Genomic DNA, 23094 nt, shown 5'->3' on the forward strand with positions numbered 1-23094 from the left:
TTAAGTCATTACTTATGAATAGTAAACAGAAAAATAGATCTTTATTCTCCTTTGTATCTGATATGAATATAATCATACTAACACAACTTCACCTTATTTAAACCTCAGAAAATTAGATTAGTCAGATTCCTCCCTTGCTTTATTTTAATATTTAAATAGATTCTTATTAGAATAGAATCCTTCATCCTTTCTATTTCAAATCAGAGAAAAGCTGGCTGAGACCTACAAGCCCATGGTGCTTTGTTTTGGGAAGAGTACTAATGTACCATTCTGTCATCTGTCCACTCTATTCTTACGGAAAGTCAGTGAGCTGAGAAGTCTCGATACTGTCTTTATTGCCTCCTTTATCAAACACCTGTATGGGAATCTTCCTTACAAAAAAGAGCTCGACCAAAGTTTGCTGTAACTGCAAGGCAGAGAGATCTTCATACACATATCCATGTATGAAGGAGCAAAATCGTAACTTCGTTGTTCTGGAGAACAGGGACACATGGTATTTGGCCACCAGATGAAGTGAGCAGCAAGAAACATATAACACATACTATGTTTATAGGCAAGCCTAGGCTTCTCAATTGCTCTTCCATCACTTGGGTTTTACACAGGATGAGATTATTAGATTTTCTAAAGGAGAAGCACTAGCGACTCTAGAATAGTGACCCATAAATGGCGAATAAAGTCTAGCTAGATGAACGTAAGTTTTGAATGTAGGTTTGCATAGCCTATAATATTATCTAGAAAATAATGAAATCGCGATCATTACAACTTCGTTTATTTACACTGGGAACTGAATTTTAAAAATAACGAAGGATCAATTGCTGCTTTTCCTAAATCTAGTTCAAATACAATCAAGAAATATATATTTCATTTTTTTCTGAACCACAAGATTCTGCGAATGAGGACAGGTTGGAAGGAAACTTTCAATATCTGTTAATAATGATTAGAAGGTACTAATACATCTGAAACACAACATGTCATAAATCTAGTCACCAAGATTGAGACTTTCCCAAGGAAGCTGAGAAAACTGGATGTAAATGTTTCTGAAATTATTAGATGTGCTTCACATTAAGTGTTTGCTTTGAAAAATGCATCAAGGTGCATAAACACAACTACGTATGTCTTTTGGACTTTCTGCATCTATGTAAAAATAAATTACTATTATGACAGCTTGTAATGGTGCTACAAAAGTTTCCGTGCAATGGTATATTCTCAAAGGCTGCATTATAAAACCAAGGAAATGAACAGTTGCAGAGGAACTAAGGCTATGGAGGCATCACCTGTTTAAGCTGTGCCACTGCAAGACATTCTAACTTAAAATACCCTGTTCCTCATCTAAAGATAATTCAGTTCATGCTACCAAAAAGGCAAATGAATCAGCTGATTGGTCACACAACCAGACACTCCCAGCTACACTCTCACGTGATCAAATGCAGACTGCATACAGTTGCCATGTGGCATTCTGCTCCAGATGGTGTCTCAAATTGCCTCTGTGTTGTTGGGTTCACAGGCAGGACTTTCATTTCTTGTTTTCTAATCCTCTGTTTAATCATAGTATCTCCTTTGAGGTAAGCTGCAACTGACACATAGATGTTCTTTCCATGTTCTACTTTACATTGCTTCTCCCATGCAGATCAGAAAAGCCCTTCATAAGTTTTTTTAAATATGTTTCTTAGCTCTGAATTTTGATTTTTTTCAATCTAAGATGACACTAAGCAGAATGGAAGAGCTACGAGAAAGTATATTGTTAAATAGGACTTTTGGCCACTTCTTGAATGGAAAAAGGCACAAATGCGATTTGCTTTTGTGTGCTTAAGTGAAGGGCCAAATGACACCAAACTCTGTGTCCTACAGACACTTTCTATGGTACAGAAGACTTCCAACAAGCAGGAGTACAAAGCTAAAATGGCAAGTCTAAGGATTCATTTGAAGATGAAAGGCATATGAGTATTACCTGCACCAGTAGTAGACACGAGTTTGGGCTTGCTGCGGGCTCCATCACCTTTTGTTGTATAGGCTGTCACAGTGAGGGAGTATGTCGTTTCAGGCTGCAGCCCAGAAATTATCATTTCCTAAGATGAAATAAAAAAGTAACATTGTATTAAAAATGTATTGTTTGCTAAGAGAGTACAGAATGTTTCAGTCAATTCCTGTGTGTTTCATATGGTGCACACACTTCTGTGCTACGGGTAGTGATAGCAAGCACTTGAGAGCACCAACAAACTCTTCTGTGTGAAACGTTTCATAATGCAAGGTGTTTCACTTACTTAAGAAATAAAAGACAGCACATTTCTAAATAACATGCCTCAGGTAATTTAAGGCACGAGGCCAAAGGCTTAGTGACGTGAACAACGAATAAACCCTTCTGAAATACATCTAGGGAATCTTACTGATATTGTGAAATGAATGTATGTGCAAAAATGAGAAACTCATTTTGATTTAGTCATTCACTGGACATCCTTGATTTAGGTGTGAAATCCCTAGGAATAAGAAAGTGTTTCAGCTGCAGCCCATTTCATAAGATATTATGGTTCAGCCAAACAAGAAATCCTCTTTACTTTGCAAAACTGTAATTGCAACCTGTGTAACATCCAGTCTGCCCTTTCCTGAACATCTAGTGTTTTAAATGGCTTCTATATTACTAGTAGGAATATAAAGATATAAAAGATATATGAAGATTTCAGAGTGTTTTAGAAACAACTCTCTTTTTTAAGGGCTCAAAGAACCAACCCAAACAGCATTAACAATCCGGTCAGAGAATAAATCTGAAGGACCCTCAAGAAAACCACAGCATCTACACAAGTAATTTCTCAGCTTATGGCAATGGGAGCAGGACCAAACACAAAGTGCTTAACCAAAGTGAATCCTTGTATGTATGAGCACACACCCACTCACCCACCCACCCACACGATGCTGAAGGGCCAGCCACCTTAAACAAGTTATATTTATGTCATGCTTTAAGGCAAGCCAGAAAAAAGTTAAATCTTGATACCTCAACTTGGCACATAAGCATTGCCTCGATATATTTTCTTCATGGAGGAATATAAAAAGGACAGTATCGGGAAGTAACTGATCGGCCCAAATTTTCCCACTTCAGCTTCTAGTCTGTAACCACACCTTTTTATTTTCATATGGCTGAACGTATTTACACTAAATTTCAATGCTGCCAGGGAAATAGTGTATTTATGTGTCAAAAATAAACAGAAAATGTGCAATCACACACTTCAAATGAAACAACCATAAAAGTTAATATAAAAATTACGGGTCAGACTATCCAGAGTAAATGGATTTTTCAAGACAGTGGGTATGAGCTCACTACAGATGGCAACGTATTTTCAGTCTCTTATTAGCAATATAGAAATTACAAGGTGATGACCAGGAGTAGGCAAAATGCCTCTAACAAAATAGAAACATATATATATATATATATATAAAAACTCCTGAGAATCTGTCTCAGAATTGAATTGAACCTAAAGAGCAAAATCAGCAAGATATATTTTTGATCATCTGGAAGGAAATTGCACCTGAGGTTAACAGAATAAAACAATAAAAAGGCAAAACAAATTATACTGTCCTTTGAAACAGCGCTATGCATGTTAGCCTCATCTAAAACAAACAGTACTTTATAGTGTAACAAAGATATGATGACATGTAGTGCTGTCTTTTAGAAATGTGATTTGGATATGGCAAACTCATATTACTTAGACATAATCACTGCAGGGCATTTCGCTTTTCTGATCCTGCTGGTAAGTATACAAAATAGATTTATCAAATTACCAAAAAAAGAAAAAGTTCAACTGAATTTGACTTTCAGCTGCACAAAAAGCAGCTAGCCTTACAATAATTTCAGAAAAACCTGTGGGCATTGCTAGGTATTCTAAACCACACTTCTTATTTTTCTAGCACCTTCTTTTAAAGAAGAACATCTTTGCTTTGTGAGGCAAAGTTAGTAACAGCCACCACAACAGAAGAAAACACAAACCATTTCTGTACATTTCAACATCATGCTGAACCACAGTACAAAACAAGCAACACCCTCCCACACATCCCTCCTGGGGAGGGGGAAAAAGTGCCATACAGGGAAAAAAAAACAACTGATAATGTTAGTACATGCATCTGTGCAAAAGACAAAAAAATTTTTTTTTAAATGAAAGATGGTTACAAGCAAACAGGCAAAAAAGAAAACAAAAAAAACTTTTTGGCTGGCCAGTCAATAATTACTCACATGTTCAGTAGTATCATCATATTCCCACTGATTGAGAGTAAAGAATGTTGGAAAGAAAAACAAAAGAAATAAGGAAAGATTTGTAGCCTTCTCGAGGCAATCATTTCTTCTTAGTAGTAATTTGAAAATCTCATTAATGAAATCAGGCCAGACACTCTCAATTCCATTTCTGCTCCCCACCAAAGCACAAAAGCAGCAACTTTGAAGATGAGAATAGTACATATTCCTGGGCAATGAATCTTCTTGTACCATGCAGTAATATTTTATGATAGACTGCATTGGTAAAAGCCACCAAGACAGAATCAAGTGCTAATTGGTTTATTTAATCATGTTACTAGGCCATATGCATTTCAATTTCAACCTTAGTTTTCTCATATTAATCCAATGCCTTATTTGAATTAACAGCAAGATGGCATGTATGTATTTGTAAATCCTAACCACACTAATCAAGGTCTATCTCCAGCAAGGTATCTATACCGCACCCCGGTCCTGAACACATGGGCCGTGAAAGTGAGTGAGGCAAGGAGGAGTACTGGGACGAGAGCAGAGACAACTCTTCTAAAATGAAGCAAAGGCAAACAGGCAATTTGAAGGCAAAATGGCAGATTTGTGCTCCAAAATCCCATCTAGTCCCTGCATCTATTTTTTCATGTCCTTCTGCTTCCCTGTCCTGCCCTCCTTTTTTCCTGCTTTCTCTCAGCTGTTTAAGGAATAAGAACCCCTTAAACACAGTTTTCTAAAGTAGACTGGTAGGCAGACAAAGTTAAAAAAAAGTAAAATAACAAGGCTCTCCAGAAACTGAAACAGCATTTTGAGAATAGGCTTGCAAAATGAAGTGTGTAGGAGATTTGCTCATAAAAAATGTATCTGCATAGATGAAAGTTAGAGCTAAGAGCGGGAGAAAAAAGGGCAAAAAAACCCCATTGTATACTCACATAAAATGCTTAAAATGTTAAAATTTAACTATTTAGTTCATTCTAAGATTATCATTTGTAATGATCTCCAGTCATTCCCATATACATTAAGAACTAGCTGTGAGAGGTTTGTACCTGATAATAGTTTCAACATAGGTTCAATTCTCCAGCACCAGGAACTCAGAGCATCTCCAGTCTGACAGAGCACTAGTATATCCCAATCAGTAAGACCCAGTTTTAAGAGGCTTTTTAAACTTGATGTGATCAGGCTCGTGCTTTCATCACATCTATTTATTTATTTAAATGGATCAGAAATTTTGCATCAGAAGCAACCCTAAACCTTTTTATGCCAATCTTCTCATTTACACAGTTACAGATTTGAAAAGTGAAAAGTGTAAACATGTCAGTGACTTCTGAATTTGCACTAAAAAATCATTTCCTCTGAAATGTGTGGATATGTACATACATATGAGATGGATACACACTAATGATAGAAACACTGTAATAAGTGGGTATATAGGCCTCTAATCTGACTGTAGGTTCTCTACAGAAGCAAAGAAATATCATGTGTTTGGATTGGATGATGCACATTTTACTGCATTGTTTGTGACCTGACTCAGATGCTCCTGGTGCTTTCCATTTCAGGGAACAGATATAGGGTGAAATATTTAAGTTAAAGGGAGTTAGCAGAAAACACAGCCTTGCATTTAGTTGGGGTTTTCCTGATATGTGCCTATACAGGAAAAGTCACCTAGATTTGGACAAAGAACCAGAAAGCACAACATTCTGGAAAAAAAATGTTAAAATAAATACAAAATTTTATATCTGGTAGGCTGAAGTATGGAAATAAAAAGACAGTTCAATTTAGCTCTCACAAATGAAATATTTCCAGCATGACCCTTGAAAGAATACAAAATGATCCTGTTACCTGCGCATCAGCCAGCATGATATCCTTCAGCATGGGTTGACCTTTGGGTTCTCCATTTTCCATCCTGACATAGTGGACCTGGTATCCTCGGATCTGACCATGCTGCTTATTGGGTACAGGTGAACGCCATGACACTTTAACAGCAGTAGAGTTGACAGCCTCTACCTCGACTTTGCGAGGAGGACCACTAGGAACTGGAACAACATCATTGGATAAAACAGAATTACAGGCACCTGTCCCACCCATGCAGAGTCTTTTCTTTTTCTTTCTTTCTTTCTTTCTTTTTTTTTTTTTAAGGGCAGACTCACTAAGTTTTCTTTGAAGAATATAAATTGTTCAACAAATGAAAATGCTCAACCAATCTGCTCTACCTTTCAGTGAAAGATCAAAAACCATGACTGATGCAAAAAATGGAAGAAAAAAGAGTATTAGAGAAATAGAAAAACATGTAAAAATGTACAAAAGCCAAGGAAGATGCTTTGAGAGTCAAAGCATTAAAGTACAAAGAGATTTTATAATCACTGAAATAATAATAACAAAAACACAAAATATTTCCCCAAAAAAGTTTCCCTTGTTTTTGTTTGCTATTTCTTGGTTTGGGCTTTTTTAGTAGTATAAAAAGGAGGCTGACAATAAGGTGGTCTTCTGTCACTTTCACGCACGGAAGAAAAGAAAATGTGTGAAGCATCAGTTTTCCAAGATTAAAAACAAAACTCAATAAAAAACCCAAAACCAAAATAAAAAAAACACAGCACAGAACAAGAAGTTAAAAAAATACGTGGAGAAAAGTTCATAGACATAATTGCTAAAAATAACAACTGTTAAATCAAGAAAAATGCAGAAAGATTTTCCCCTGAGAATTATTTTTATGTAGTAGTAGGAGAAAGAAGGATGTGTATGGGCTCAAAAGAGCAGTAGATTCACTTCATTCACAAAATGGTATTTTCTGTTAAAAAGTAAAAATACTAAATATAAAAATGACGTGCAAAGGACAAGCCTTTGATTAAAACACTCAAATGGTGATAATAATAGTGATTTGGGAAAAAAAGAGGAGCAGGAAAAAAATACTGTTAGCTTATACAAAACACAGCAGATCGATAGAGGTGCAACTGATGTAGTGGAGGCAACATACCATCTTCATCTGTCCGAATCAATACTGCTAAGCTCTCTGGGCCAGGTCCAACATCAGTGTGGGCAGTCACAGATATCCGGTACTCAGTCCATTTTTCCAGCTGTTCCAAAAGGTATTGGGTACTGTCCGAGGAAATTCCCAAAATTTCATGGGGCTTGACATCTTCTCCATCAATCCCAATGTACTTGATGGAGTATTCAGTGATAATGCCGTTCTGCTTTTCCACTGGTGGAGGTTTCCAACTTACCAAAATGCTAGTGGAGCTGGGGCTTGTGCAACTAATGTCTTGAGGAGGAGCTGATGGCTCTAATTTCAGTAGTGGGTTAAAGGAGGATTTGAGTGAAAGGATAGGAGTGATTGAAAAAAATGAACAAAAGAAAAAATAAAAATAAATAAAAGGCAACCAGATTAAAATAAAAACTAAACAAAAAAGTACAAACTTAAAAAGCAAAATATCAGATAATCATATGCACCTTGGCTTATTAACATGAGGAAACTGAAAATGAGTAAATCAACTAAACAGTGAAAAAAGATGTAGGGGAAATATATGAAAATGAACCCTCAAAATAATATTACCTACCTGTAATTGAAATTCTTCTTGAAATTAAACAAAAACGTGATACTTATGACTACAGACCTACCCTGGTAATAACTGCAGTTAGTGCAAGTTATATTTTAAATGATAGGTGACATGTACTTATTTACAAATTTGGACATATCCCCTGCAAGTGGGCTTATACTCTTGGAGAATATTTATTTTCTTTTAACAGAGCTGTAAAAAACTTGCAATAACTGCTAGAAGTTACTCCAAAAATCACTAAATATTTTTGTAGTCCCCCGTTCACCAAAACAAATGTTTAATTTTTCAGCTTTCTTTTTATAACTGAGTCTGCCTGGAACAAGTCAACCACAAATAATGTTTAAATGGAAAGCATTTATTCAAACATTTATTGTAGCCAACATACTGGAAGCATGCAGTCAATATACGATAAAGAAAATCTTAGCCAAAGATTTACCTACCAGGAAAAAGTGACAGGCTTGTTGATTCTGACTGTAACTTGTACTTACCCTAGATCAGCTGTCAGTTTTATTTTTTTTAACTCCTCTTGGACACACCTTTGCTAGTAAAGAATTAAATCCTACCAGTAATTTAGGTAACTTCTACAGGAAAAAAAAAAAAAAAAAAAAAATCTACCCCCAAATATTGTGTCAAGATTCATTTTACAAAGAGAGTCCACAACTAAAGCAGATCAGAAAAGTGAAAGATTCTGAATTTGTGCTTCATATCTTTTCACCAGTACCAATCTTCCAGAGCAAAAGTGCTCACCTTTGCTGATCTGTACTCAGAGGAGTCTGCCAGAGCATGTGTGGCAGAGTATGTATGCCATTCCACTGCTTTCAATGAGACAATTCAGGCACTGAAAGTTAGGTATGCATTTATGTGCTTAAATGCACATGGACTTAGTAACGTGTATGCTTTATTAGTATGTGTGACTATATGGCGCAACAACAAATAAAGGAGCTCTAGTTTAAATTCACTGGCAGAAGCAATGGATATTGACTCCTTTCCTGTTTCTGCCCTCTATCTTATAGGGCAAATAATCCATTTTGGGTGCAAAATCTTTATGTCATTATTTTGGGCTTTCTTTTTTCTCTCTTTTGAGATAAAAAATAATAATTTCTAGCACTTATTCTAGGCACATCAAACAAAATTAAAGGAACACAGAAGGCCTAGGACCCTGCTGCAACCTTTTGCATTTACACACGTATCTCTCAGTTCCCCACAGCTTTTCTACAGGGATCAATGGCATTCTACTCAGTATGGTATGCTGCTCTTACAAAGTGAGAACAGGAGGGAAGGTACCAGCATTTCAAGTGGCTAGAGAGGGTGGCTGGGGAGACAGAAAAAAATTATCTCATTTGGACTTTTTTTTAAGGTAATTTAGTAATCGAGAACTCAAAACAGGCTGGTCCCCTTCCACCATGAATCTGTGCAGGAAATAAAAATGTAAGTAAAATACCCTTAAGGATCTTGCACATGAAGAAATAAATCCTTGTAGCATCTTTCCCTGAAACCAAGATGAAAGGCCACAGAATAGTCTGGTGAATATTGCCAATGAACTGATGGAATTTTAGTAATGCTTAATCCACTGTGTTCTAGAAAATGCAAAATATTGCAGTTATGTAACTGAGGATGTTCACAGCCTACCACATGTAACCAGTTTTATTAACACTGTATATTCTGAAAACACTGTATGCTACCACTGTGTATTCTTAAAATACACAATTTCAAAACCCACTGCAAATATTTTCAACAAACACGGTCTGCTTATATGTCACTGAAATTAATTAGATTTTGCTACTGACTTCACCCAAACTAAAACTGACTCTGATCTTAAAAAGGCTTGACTGATTTCCAAATTTGTGTACTATCTGAAGACATACGGCTGAAAAAAGCATAACGCATTCCTACATTCCAGAAAGGTAAAATGTCAATTTAGTTATACACAACCTTGGCCCTTAAATATTTCTTTTATATGCACATTTTGAGCAATCTTCAACAAATAAAAGAATGCATATTTTTAGTAGTTGAAATAATTCTCAGAGAAGATAAACACCTTTTTTCATTAAATTATTGATTCTCGATAGTTAAAGTCAAGATGGACATTGTCACTGTCTCTACAACTAGTCCTGTGCTATATAATAATGTCTTTTATGTTTATTTAGAATGACACAGAAAGGCTTGTGGAAGCCCATTAATTTTGTTTAAACTAAAACTCTAAAGCATTACTTCTCTAGTTATCTGAATTATTAATATATAACACTAATAAAGAATGATGATGTAATCAGATCCTTCAGAGACTGCAAACTAAAAAATAGCATGTTAATTAAGAATCTGAATTTTTGTTTTAAATAATATCACTTTAAGAAAAGTTCATTTATTTTTAAACAAAATAAATTTAACATTTGTGTAGTGTAATGAAAACTGTTAAGAAAGCATAATTTATCAGATAGGAGGAGTTCTTCAGGATGTCACCCTTGCTTACCTGATCATTTTAATTAAGTTTTAATTTAAATATTTTAAAATACATATTTGAATCCCTGACAAATGTTTGCAGGCAAATCTGATGAGTTTCATCATGTAGTGACATATGCTTATGTTCAATATAAGCATCTAGTCAAAACATAGTTTTTCTACTGATGTCAAAATGACCAAATATCATAACAAGCCCACGTAAAATAATTGCTAACTAAAATTCAGAAGCATTAGTCATTACACAGGAAAAATTTTGTGGAAATTTTTTGTACAATATGAAATAATCAAACTGATCCACCTACAAAATGCTCGTATTACAGGACTTTGCTGCAGGCTTAAACTAGTATTATAGGAAATCTGCACATTGCGCAGGGGAAATTTTAAGGATAGAGGACAATTAGTCATATACACCTAGTCTGTGATAAATTATTATGGCATAAAAATGAAAGATTATTATTACAGCATAGAATCGTATTCTTGGACACTAGCTTTCTTTATACTAAGTCCTTTCCTGATGATATGCAAGAGCCACTCATGTATTAAATTGACCACAGCATACCTCTAAAATATGTCTTAAGCATAAGCACCCTTTTGCTGTGTTAAGCACCCTGAGTGCTGTTTTGCATCATTCAGTCTTTTCCTCTATTGCTGTTCCTCTGGGTTTCTGAGAGGCATCTCTTTGACAAAGACAACAAATCAGAGTAAAGTTAGCAAGGAAAGACACCTACTTGACTGCATGGTTCTGGCTGAGATTTCTGCTGTGGAAGCACCCAGGCCTTGCGGAGAACGGGCAGCTAGGCGGAACAAGTACAGGCTGTTTGGCTTCAGCCCTTGCAGGCGGTAAGACGTAGTAGGCTCAGTGGAAACACGTTGCTAAAGGTTAAGCAGTAAGAGAACCAGATGTCTTGATTAATATTCCATGATTCTGAATTCTGTATGTCTGTCTATAGAAGAAATACTTGTACACATTAAAGATAACCCCATTGACAAGAGTCTTAGATTTAAATTCAAGAAAATAACAGAATGATAATATCAAAAGATGAATACATTACTAACGACAAATATACATTACGAAACAATTTTTTAAAGTAGGCCGCTTAATAAGACCTACAGGCAGAAATATTGATTGAATCTTTGAGGATGTAATAGCTATGTACAAAGTATAAAAGGCTTTTCAGACACTAACACACGAACAAAGCTGTATTTATAGTTACCTCTTCGGGCAGCAAAATACAGGGTTTTATGATGTGAGTAATCTTGGATTTAAGGTTAGCCTATAGTTAAACTTCTGTTCAAAATCTTAAGAAGCAAACTATTCCAAAATGTAAGACATTAACAGGGGCCTTTCTATTTGGAGGTAAAATAACAGATCTTCTCTCCCTACCGCCAAGCAGTACAGAATGTGCCTATGCATCTACAGTGCATGTGTGAAATTGCCATAAACCTAGGCTCTTTGAAACATTAGCAATAAGACAAGACTGCAGGAGAGCACTGACATTCTCCTGCTACCTTTTGGGACTACCAGTTTGCCTTTTTGGGGGGTCATCCAGCAATATCATGCCTTATTTTTTTAATCATTCTCCCAAGCATATCTATTTCCAAGCCTTCATGAAGGATCAGCCTTTGAGAGCCAAGACCATTACAACATCTGAAACTGCACACAACTTCTACAGACAAGTTTTGCAAACAACAGCAACGTTTCCACCAGCTAGTGGCCATCAACAGTATTTTCTGACGTTTACATACTCAAAGTCTACTGTTAGACTGATTTCTCCATTTAACCAACCTTTTACTATCAAGGTATTCACACTAAAGACAGCAACTAAGAGATCAATTTCAAACTATTGCAGCATTTGAAGTTTAACTCATTTAAGAATTTTAAGATAATTTAAAAGATGTACAACATCTACCTCCTCTCCATGTTCCCCATCTTTGTAAACTAGTTCATAGCTGGAAATAGTATCAGAACGTGGAGGTGTCCAAGAAAGTAATATGCTTGTTTCAGACTCAGGTTCTGCTTTGAAGTTCAACGGCTGACCAGGCACTAAAGAGAAAAAGTTGAACAGTGATGCCCATTGTTTATTTGTCTAGTTCAACACCTATTTTTCAAATCTCTTAAATTATCACCTGAATATTTCAGACAATACTAATTTTACTGAACTTACTGAATTTAAATAACACATTGTTTAACTGAACAATGAATTAAATTAATCTGGACTCTGAAAAAAAATAATTTACCATTACAAATTACCAAAGATTTCAAATAAATCTTTCGAACTGTAAATAATGCACACACAACTGGAAAGCAACTGAACAAAAGTCTAGTGAAGAATATCAGAAAGTTCAACTGATGTGTGAAATGGCAAATGCATATCAATATATAGGCATATGCTGGAAATGAAAGTTTGAAATAAAATGGGATGGAATAATCAGAAAGGTATTAAAATCACTACATGTTTTTCTAAATGCAGAAATGATTTGCTCAGTTCACAAGTAATTCAGATACTAAACACATCCTGCTCTTCAAGAAGGCATTAAATATTGAATGTTTTTATATGCACTAAGTGCAGAAATATCTCTTCAGCAATGTTTTCATCAAGTGGCATGTTTCCATCTTTTTGCTGACAGATATTTTTATCAATATAGTTGTCTTTCTAGTAACAACCTTTTCTAATTCCAGTAACTGGAAATGAAACTTCATCTCTGGCAGTCAAGGAAAATCTTTGTAGTTAAGCTTTGGGTAATGAGGTCACAGAGATTATCCAGACTAAATGTTACCCTCATTTACTTCTTCAAATCTACCGCAAATAATGAAGTTGGCTTGGAAATGACAGGAAAATATATCTTGCTATTGGAATGTATAGAATCATTTTGGCACCCAAGTTCCAAAACATTAGTTTCAGTTAACAACGCTGTTGATAATGTATGAAACAGTCTTCCACAGCTTCTGGCTTTTCAAGAACAAAATGCACTATGCCTAATTTTTTTCAGAAAGATAATGAAATATGATACTTAGTGCACACTGAGAACAGGTGTGCTAAGTAGGATGTGATAAAAATGATTGTTTCACAGTCACTTTTCAGAGCAGAATATTATTCTACGTAAGTACCCTTATTTTGTACACCAACAGATTTAAAAACACCAAGGAGCAGAAAGTAGAAATAATACGCTTTTGTAATTCTTGTCTTCCCCAGATTGTTATGTTCCATAGAGTGTCATTTTGAGTATTTCACTACTGTTGTGTAAGCTGACAGAGGTTTGATATCTAACATTTAAACATACAGATAACCTGTCAACAGGAGGTACATATTCCAAAAAAATTTTTTTTGGTTGGCTCCCTACCATTCACTTGTATTTTTCAGAAATAGGACAAAATAGAAAAGAAAAAATGTAGGAGAATGTTGCCTATTTCTGAAGGAATGAGTGAGGGAGAACAGGAGACCAAAGTCTCCTTCTTTGCAGAAGAAAAAGGAGTAATTGATTACTTTTCTGAAAGATAACCTAGTGTAATAAGAGATCACTTCATGGATTTCTGATCACAGTAAAAAGCACAGAGAGTAATTACAGTAAATATCAACATAATTAATTCTAATGGCAAGACATTTATTCTCATCCTTTTAAAATCAAATGGTTTTAAATTAGCAGCAAGAGACAAGGATAACTGGATAATTCCTAACTTTGAAACAGGTTCTAAAATACCACTATGTCAAACTTTCACTCCACAAGTCCATAGCATACAGTTGTATAAATGGATTTATTAGTGAGCATTAGAACATTTTAGATGAGCTGTTTCAGAGCTCTCCTGAAAAACAAATTGAGGCTGGTAATAGCAGCAGATTTGCCTCAAATTGAACACAGTTCAACATAGACTTGGAGTTATACTGCAAGCCTGTCAAAACTTAACAATAAATTCTGGAGTACAGAGGGGTACTTGGAAGTCTTCTTTGTCAGAGGTGTTTTCAACTGCACTGGTGCACTGTGAAACTCAAGAAGGTACTTGTGGCTGTACAGGATTTTGCTTGCTTCACCTGATGATAATAGTATGGTAACACTGACTTGTGGAAAAAATACTTTGCTTCAATGAGTATGAAGGAGCAAGGAAGAACTTATTTCAGGAAAGAAGCTGAACAACAAAATTGGCATTACAACATCACCTTTGCCTGGAATCTAGATATTGCCTGTAACATCTGCTGGTCCTTTGGGGGTTTTGTCAAAATAAGAACAGAAAAGTAAAAGCAAAAACTCCTGTCAATTATGTAAACTTCACAAAGGAAAAATAATCCCACTCACAAGTCTGTGATGCATCAGAAAGGGGTCTCATCGATTTGATAAAATCAGCACAAGTGTCTTATAAAAACAATTTTGAGTCGTAAGAGCTTCATCATGTGTCATAAAGCACACACACTGACTTGCTTTCCTTCCTTATGTTCACAAAAGGTCAAACAGTAGTTTCGGTTATCTGTCTTATGTTCCACATCACTATCAGTGACTTGAGAAGGGACAGCAGGAACGCTCCTCAGATCAGAGGTGGGAGATAATCCACAGGGCAAAGCTGTATTTCCCTCATTGAGCCAGGCTAGAGATGGGGTGCCGTCTCTGTCCACGGAGGTTGCCCAGCCTGGTCTGCTTCCACAGCTGAGCATACTTTGGGCAGGGATAGACTGGGGACCTCCTGAGGTCCCTGCTAGCCTGAGTTGTTCTGTACAGATCGTAATGTACATGATCCATACATTATCTATAGGTATGTGAATTGTGGAAGAAAATCAGGCAGTTAATGACCAGTTAAGTGATGCATATGACCCTTGGTTCATAACTATTTGTTATAATAATAAACAAGACAAGCAGGTGGAAGATACCAATCACAGAAAGTTATTTCCTGCCTCTCTGTAAAATTGTGTTGCAAGACCCTTATCTTTAAAAATTTCCTCTCAAAAAAAGCTTTATGATCCTAGGTCTGCAATTCACTGTTATTTTATAAGAAGTCAAACCAACCATTAATTGGACTTTCCCAAATACTCTTTGCTGAAACTATGTATTGCTGCAGATCCTAGTCTCCCCTGATACTCTTCAACCACAATTAACTGAAAAAATGAGAGAGGAAAGAAGTAGTATGGAAATCCACATGGTTTCAAACAGATAGAGAAGATGAGGAGGAGAGAAAACAAAACCATAAAGTCACAGAACAAAAGAACTGTATTGGTAATAAACTCATTAGCAAAGAGTCTAAGTTTTAATCCAAAGAACAAGTACGAGGTAAGAAAGGAACAATAACTTTTTATCTGTTTAGGAATTTTGACTAAAACATAACATTTCTTCAAGTTCAGAAAAAATCATCAGTGACATATAGAAACTAAGTCAAGCTGTAGGAGCTGATGAAAGATTCTTATCTTCCTCAGGGATAGAAAAAAATCTAGGGAAAATGGAAAATCCATGTAAGTGGGCCTTACACTCTTGTTGAAGCATTAAAAGTTGAATAAATCACCTCTTACTTTATCACTACTTATCTTAGTGACATATATGGTCAGCTCAGAATGGAATCCTTTTGCATGAGCTATCTTTAGAGACAGTATTTCAGTACTATCTTTTTTTTTGCTTTGAGATCAGTGTGCTCTGTAAACATATATTAAAACCCATAGCTTCACTGTGCAGCAAGTATCCTTTTTCTTATTTCATGCTTATAAACAAGACATAACTTAGGCAGTACACACAATGACTGAGGGACAGAACAGAGTCCAGAATTATTCTTTTCAAATTTATATGCCAAATTCTATACCTTTGCTCACCTAGCTGTTTGTGTTCATTGCTGCATAACCAGAAACAAATGCAGAAAACTGTATGATTGCTGGACTTCATCATACATAAATGGCTCTATGTCCATCTCTGATCAGAATAAGATGATAAAATGGACCCTCAGAGTCATGTCTCTCTTGCTCTGAGAACAAGGTTGTGACAGAAAAGCTCTTGCAACTGAATGTTGAATGTGCAACAAATCTTGTTTTTGCAAAAAGATATCACACTTTTGAAAAACCAGATTCTGATGGAATATAATGAAAAAACAATCTTGGGCAATTTATTAATTCAATTAATTTATTAAAGACTGTGTCAGCATTTTCTCATCTGAGTGATTAGAGAACATAATGAAGAGAGGAAAAATTATTCTTCAGAGAAGTTCAGTCATGTGACCCACTATTTCAACACTGCAGTAATGGAGTTATCTTGAATTTATTATGAGCTGCCCTCTTCCATACTCAAGTTCATGGTCAGAAATAATCTGTGCTACACATTTCCAACACTCATCAGTATATTTTGCAAACCAGAATTCAGTGTATCTATTAATTCAGTTCCTATAGGCAGGTACTTTTGAGTAAGTCACCTTTTATTTATTTATTTTTTTTTTTTTTTTAACTACTAACTCACTGGATCAGAAAAAAAAGAGGAGCAGAATGAAAATTCCAACAAAGAAAAATAAAGCAAATAATCTACAAAATAAAAGGAAGAAGAAGGTAGACAAGACTGAGAAGATGTGAAAGTGAGCACGCAAAAAGGAGGAGTAGAGGGGGAAAAATCAAAGCTGTGGAAAAGGTGTTCTGTCTTGAAAAAACAGCAAGTAAATACGATCCTTTACTGAAAATCAAATCACATTTAAGTTAAACAGAGAGAAAAAACAGTGAGTTAATAAGTTTTCAATGTAAAAGTGATACTCAAAGAAGATGAAGCAATCTAGAAACTCAACAAGAAGATAATACAAAAAACCCATAACCAGACGTTATTTCGTGTTCTATCCAGAAAGAAGAGAGAAAGTATATAAGCTAGGAAAATCATTGTGTGAGGCTCTCATCATTCTCATCATTGTGGCATTTAAGTCAAATAAACACAGGAGTGGACCACTTAAGCAAAGTTAACTTTAACAAATTTTGTTTTGTTTTGAGAGTAGGGCGCTATCAAAAACTGAAATACTTTTCTCTACATGATGAGAAAAGTTCTTTAAGGGGAATTCTGTCACTTGAAAAACATCTGCTCAGCCTCATCTCCAAACTAGCTGTACACCAGATACACCAGTGCCAGCTGCATGCTCTGATCCCCTCCCGTCCAGGGCTCTGCCTTCATGAAACGCATGGCTATGAGATGAGCCTCACAGTGGTTTCAGATGTGAGGTTTCTCCAGCTGTGAGTTCATGGAAGATGTTGAAACACCAGGATAAGTAGGTAGCTCTGTACAACACAGCTTCTATTCTCTATTGCTATTCATTCTCTTCCTTTGAATTTCTAATTTTCTTTTACAGTAAGAACTCCCAAACCACTGACTCATTTCCTTTAAGCTAAGGCTCTGTTGACATGTCCTGCAATATTTCTCCCTTTACATTCATCTAAGAGACAGTCAGACACTTGACCTTCCCATTACTGTCCTTTCTCGTACTTTCAAAAGCTTAAGCTTTTATAACAATATAAAGTAAAATAATGTAACAATCCTCTGTTGTCAGTCCTCAACCAGTCCTCGGTTTAAAGTTAACAATGTGTTTTATACTATAAATTCTGTGTTTAAATATGTATATATTCACAGATATACATGTATTTTCCAGAATTCTCTCTCTCTCTTGATAGAGAATATATAGATAGAACTTGGGATATCTTTGAGTCTCCTTATTTCTGCCTAATCTGGTAAGGTCAGAATAACAACAGGATTCTCTAAATTACTACAGTAACTATATTCTCTTTGCACATTGCAATAAGAAATAATTAAAAAAAATCCCCAAATAGTTTAAAGTTTAAGGATTTTTCTGACATGCACAGGATAAAATATGTTGTTTACAGAGTACATGAAGTGATCATACTGAGCAAAGAAAGGAAATGTGAAAAATACCTAAGAAATGTTCTGGGTTGCTAAATGAAGACAGACCAACAGAGCTTCTGTTTTCAGATGAAGTCAAGTAAAAGGGCAAGATTGTTACTGAAAAGCTTATACAGATACGTCTTTATTCCAAAATCTGGTGTTTGTACATCAGTTCTCCTAAATAACACACAGCACCGGACTCTGCCCTCAGCAGGATCAGTCCCTTTGGCACAGCGTGCAGAGTCAGGGCATTCTGAAGTGCAGCATGTGGAACTACGCTTTGCTTTTCCACGAGGCTCAGCTCTACAGCTGGTTTTGATGACCAAATCTCTTGAAATGTTGCCTTTTTATGGGAGAAAGCCACTGCTGAAAACAGCAGGGCAAAAGAACAGTGCTTTCCCTTAAAGTCGTTAGATAGAATACTTGAGATTAGATTTTGAACATAACTTTGTTTTTTTTAACATTTGTTTTTCTGAAAAATGCTTCCTTCCCTTCCCCCCAAACTGAATGTTTCTAGTTTATACATCGAATTAGAAATCTATTTTTTTTTTAACTAGTTTTTGGCTGAACTGCAAAGTGAGAAGATAACACAGACACAGTCATTTCAAAAGAACTACTTTGCTGTACTAAAAAAAAATGAGTTTTTCATGAATAACATGAAAAACTTTAAACAAAATTATTAATTTTTATAATCCCTTCCTCTCAAGATAATAATATGTATGTGAGAAACTAAGCTATCAGTGACTTTACATCACAGCTGTCAATCAGATATACTGTATATTAAATATAGATATTGCATATTATTCTATATACATTCTATTATCTCAAAAGCAAACACTGGTATCCTATACTGCCAGATTGAAACACTTAGACACTTTAAAAAGATAGGAGAACTTCAATTTTTTGTTTATATTCAGCACTGGTTTTTAAATATACCCTGCACTGGACTGGAGGGTATCCTCTATCTTACATGACTTTAAAAGTTCATATTCTTTCAAGCAGTTAGTATCGGCACTTAAAAAAATGCCTTGTTTGCTACTTTTTATATTTTTTAAACATAATTTCAGGTAAACATCATTTATTATGTCAACCCTTTTACGAAGTTCAAAATCCTTGCACTGAGAATCCCTCCTGCATTGCTAACTTTACTGTAATTTCTTCAGGTTATAGCAGTAACCAGAAACAGAAGGGTATGTCTACCAGTGACTTCTGTAATTATTTCAATAAACACAGCTTTTCTGAAGTGATGTGGACAAGACATGTATCTTGGGCCAGCCCAACTGAGCCTCACTTGATAATCATTTTTAAATTTCTGCATCTTATTCTGCAGGAGCCACCAATAAACTCTTGCTAATCTGAGAAGGTTTAAGGTTGTAAATTTAAGCACAAAGAGCTCACTAAACTGTGATCTTAGAAGCCTTTTGCACATGGATTCGGAAAGAAGAGAGTCAAACTGGTCTCTGATAAACGATACAAAAGCCAAAATTAAAATACATTGCACCTATTTACATGTGCACATGTACTCATACACATCCACATATGTAAGTAGGCATCACCTCTGCACAAGGAGCTCTTGAAAAATTAATTCAGTAACTTCTCATTTGCGATACTGCAAAGGGCAACACTCAGACCTTTGTGTAACACGACACTTACAAAAATTTCCAGATAACTGTTGAATTTCTATTATTGATAAAAGTCATGTTGTTGTCCACTTTGAATCAACTGATTTGCATGCAGAAGTAAAAAATGGATCCAGTATAACCATGCTCAGATATACTTTAGCAACATGTCTAGTTTTTAAATTGAGAGACTCTATACTTCTACAACAGGAACATTCTAGTACTAGAAAATTCAGCTGACTACAAGTATCATTATATAACGTTGTTAGGTATCACTGACCTACAGTAATACTTCACACGCCCTTCTCTGAATCATGAGACAAAGGGAGCTTTTCATCTTTACTACTGCAATAAAACATCTCCTGAAGTTTAGCTCTACCAGAATTTCTGGCTTTTGATTTCATAAAAATTCTCTGCAACGTATTTCACTGCGCTTGCCAGTATTTTGCTAATAAAACTAATTCATGGACCTAGAAGTCCTGTACAGAAACAAAGCAGCCTACCTGCAAACATAAAACAAAGAAATGGTGACCTTGTCATCTATCCAGAATTGTTGTATGCTCTTAGTGGGAAAACTAGGATTTGATCTATAAATCAAAATTGTGCAGGTTTCCTCAGCTCTATGCACACAAAATCTTTACATTTTCATGTTTTCTGAGTTTTTCAGAACTTATTCAATTTTGTGGCTATGCATGCAGGACACAAATACTTATTTTCAAAACACTGTTCATAGAATGAGGTAGCATAAGGAATCACCCCAAATGAAAACAAAAATACTGTAGAAAATCATTGATGAACCTGGTGATAAACTACTTGACAAAATGCTGGTGCATAACAGCACTGCCTACAGCAGCCACAACATTTGCCCACCTCCAGGACGACAGTCTCCAAGAGAATACTGTTGCTGCTGTTAAACTTCTTGAGACAAATTGAAAGATTGGAAAATTAAATGTGTGTGAGGAGGGATAAGGTCCTCTTGTCAATGAAAATTTGAGAAAAGGTAGTCTGTTAAAGCAGCGTGAATAAATTGTGGCTATCCTTGACAAGAATTATTTCTGAACAGTTGCAAACTCAAACAAAATATGTCTAATATGTCTGCATGTATTTAAGTTTTTATTTATTTATTTATTTATTTATTTGCTCAAATCCTGTACACTGCTACACTGCTGGCTTACCTCCTGTTTGAGTGATGACTTGAATGTCACTAGAAAGTGGTCCATCCCCAACAGAAGTAAAGGCAAGAACCTTCACGGAGTATGTTTTCTGGGGCACTAGGTTCCCAATAGTGGTAATATGGCTGTCAGCCACATTATGCTTCGTCCAGCTGTTGACATGTTGGGTGGGGTCCATAGTATAATAAACTCGGTAACCTTGTATTTGTCCATTAGGTTCCTCAGGTTCTTCCCACTGTACCAAAATGGTGGTAGAGCTCAGCATACGGGCTTGCACGTTGCGTGGTGCACTTGAGGGTGCTTGCTCTGAGGTCCTGGTTGACACAGGCTCACTGGGAGGACCTCGCCCAATGTTATTGACAGCAACTACCCGAAATTCATACTCTGAATAAGGGCTTAGGCCAGCTACGCTATAGCGTGTTGTGGCCACTCCATCAATTTCTTTATATGGCTCCTCAGAGTTTTTGGGTTTGTGTTGGATTATGTAGTAGGAGACTGGCTCAGGGTTTCCAGAATCCCAAGTCAAGGTTATGCTAGTTGCTGTGCTTTCTGTCACCACAGGTGTTCCTGCAGGTTTGGGTAAGGCTAAAGACAAACACCAAAAAAAAAAAGACAATTAAGACTTAACACAAATTGTTATGTGATTAAAACAAAAAGATTAAAATGGAAAGAAAATGTTTCTTTATTTAGAATTTAAGTCTTTCACAGCAAGCTTTTGGCAGTTGTTATTTATTCCAGAAAACTATCAGAATAACTTCAAGTCCTACAATAAAATGTTTTGATATAAAGCCACGACACTGACTTTCACACAAGGTCTCTTAAGCATACACAGATCAATAACCTTACGAAGAGACAGTACATCATTACAGTGTGATTCTTAGATGTGTTTGGAACTCTAGTACTCACTCAGTGGGTATTCCACTTGGACCCCTACTAAACCAAAAAATCAAATCGGATTCTTGATGCTGACAAATATACGTGAGAAAATTTTGTTCTTCATCTCCTTAAAATAAAGGCTGAAAGCTAAGCAATAATGTCAATAATTGACCACTACAATTAATTTATTTATTAGAACTACTGCAATCTGAATCTTTATTTTCTGTATATGTCAATGATGCTCGGAATGATTACTCTCTTGATTTAAGTGAGTTAGAAGCATATAGTCTCTTTCACTGAAATATATTTACTCAGAATACGGACAATGAATGAAAGATTGAACCAAATCCAATATATGTACTCAGGATATACCTTTGACAGTTATCTGTGCTATTGCTTCTATAACACCAAGAGTAGACATAGCAACACAAGTATAGTTTGCAGACTGCCTGACATCATTAAGCTCAAGGACGTTCCTTCCTATAGGCATATCATCCTCAGGAGTCAAATCTTCTGCTCCTAGCATCCATTTCACATATGGCATCGGTGACCCCACCGCGACACAGGTGATATTTACACTCCCGCCAGGCATGATCTCATGATTGGTAGGGGGTATAGAGAACCTCGGTGGGACCCGTCGAACTGGAACAAAGCACAAAAGGAGGTAATAACATATACAAAAAGAGAAACTGAGTCTTCTATACAGACTACATGCAGTGTACAGACACAATTTAACATTTTAATGAATTATTCCGATCTGCTAGAAAATATATATAAAAGAAATACATGACTAAACAGGAATATTGTCTGCACACAATGTGAATTATTCTATATTTACTTGAAGATATTATTAGGCACATTCATACAAAGGCTGTTTCAGACCTATTAGGGCCTCACAATCAACTAACTACATTCTAACAATACACAAAAACCATGCAAAAGACACACACACACACACACACACACACACACACATACACACACACACACACACACTGGCGCACGTGCGCACACACATATATATATGCACGTATTTTATAAGCATGTACATATATATATGTACAGAAGAAAACTGGAGGGTCAACAGCATGCTAGAGTTGAGTATCAAAACCAACTTCAATGCTGCGTACTTCCAGTTGATGTGAATAAATGTGCCAGGCCACATCGTCACATCAAAGTCCTGGAACACATTGCCTACAGTACATTGAAAGAGCAATTTGATTTGCTTTCAGACTCAAAAGTGGATGCAGCCTCAAGACCTCACACTAACACTGAAACAAACATTGAAAATATATATATATATATATATAGTTACACGCAGATACAAAATATATATATATATTTATATACATATATATATATAGTCG

General features: G+C 35.8%; 1 protein-coding gene across 5 annotated transcripts in view; it reads right to left on the bottom strand.

Moving 5' to 3' along the window:
* Positions 1-23094, bottom strand: part of PTPRD (protein tyrosine phosphatase receptor type D) — a 354190-nt gene that overhangs the window by 110811 nt on the left and 220285 nt on the right. For 3 of the 5 annotated variants that reach the window (XM_062600474.1, XM_062600473.1, XM_062600477.1), the window contains exons 7-14: positions 22100-22369; positions 20855-21436; positions 12141-12274; positions 10959-11103; positions 7194-7499; positions 6062-6255; positions 4220-4246; positions 1949-2066 (exon numbers count right to left, since the gene is read on the bottom strand). In XM_062600474.1, the coding sequence (XP_062456458.1) occupies positions 1949-2066; positions 4220-4246; positions 6062-6255; positions 7194-7499; positions 10959-11103; positions 12141-12274; positions 20855-21436; positions 22100-22369 (1776 nt within the window). The remainder of the gene's footprint in view (positions 1-1948; positions 2067-4219; positions 4247-6061; positions 6256-7193; positions 7500-10958; positions 11104-12140; positions 12275-20854; positions 21437-22099; positions 22370-23094) is intronic. The other 2 variants (XM_062600476.1, XM_062600475.1) reach the window with 1 other exon arrangement.

Source organism: Rhea pennata, chromosome Z (genome assembly GCF_028389875.1).
Source record: "Rhea pennata isolate bPtePen1 chromosome Z, bPtePen1.pri, whole genome shotgun sequence".
Lineage (NCBI taxonomy): Eukaryota > Metazoa > Chordata > Aves > Rheiformes > Rheidae > Rhea > Rhea pennata.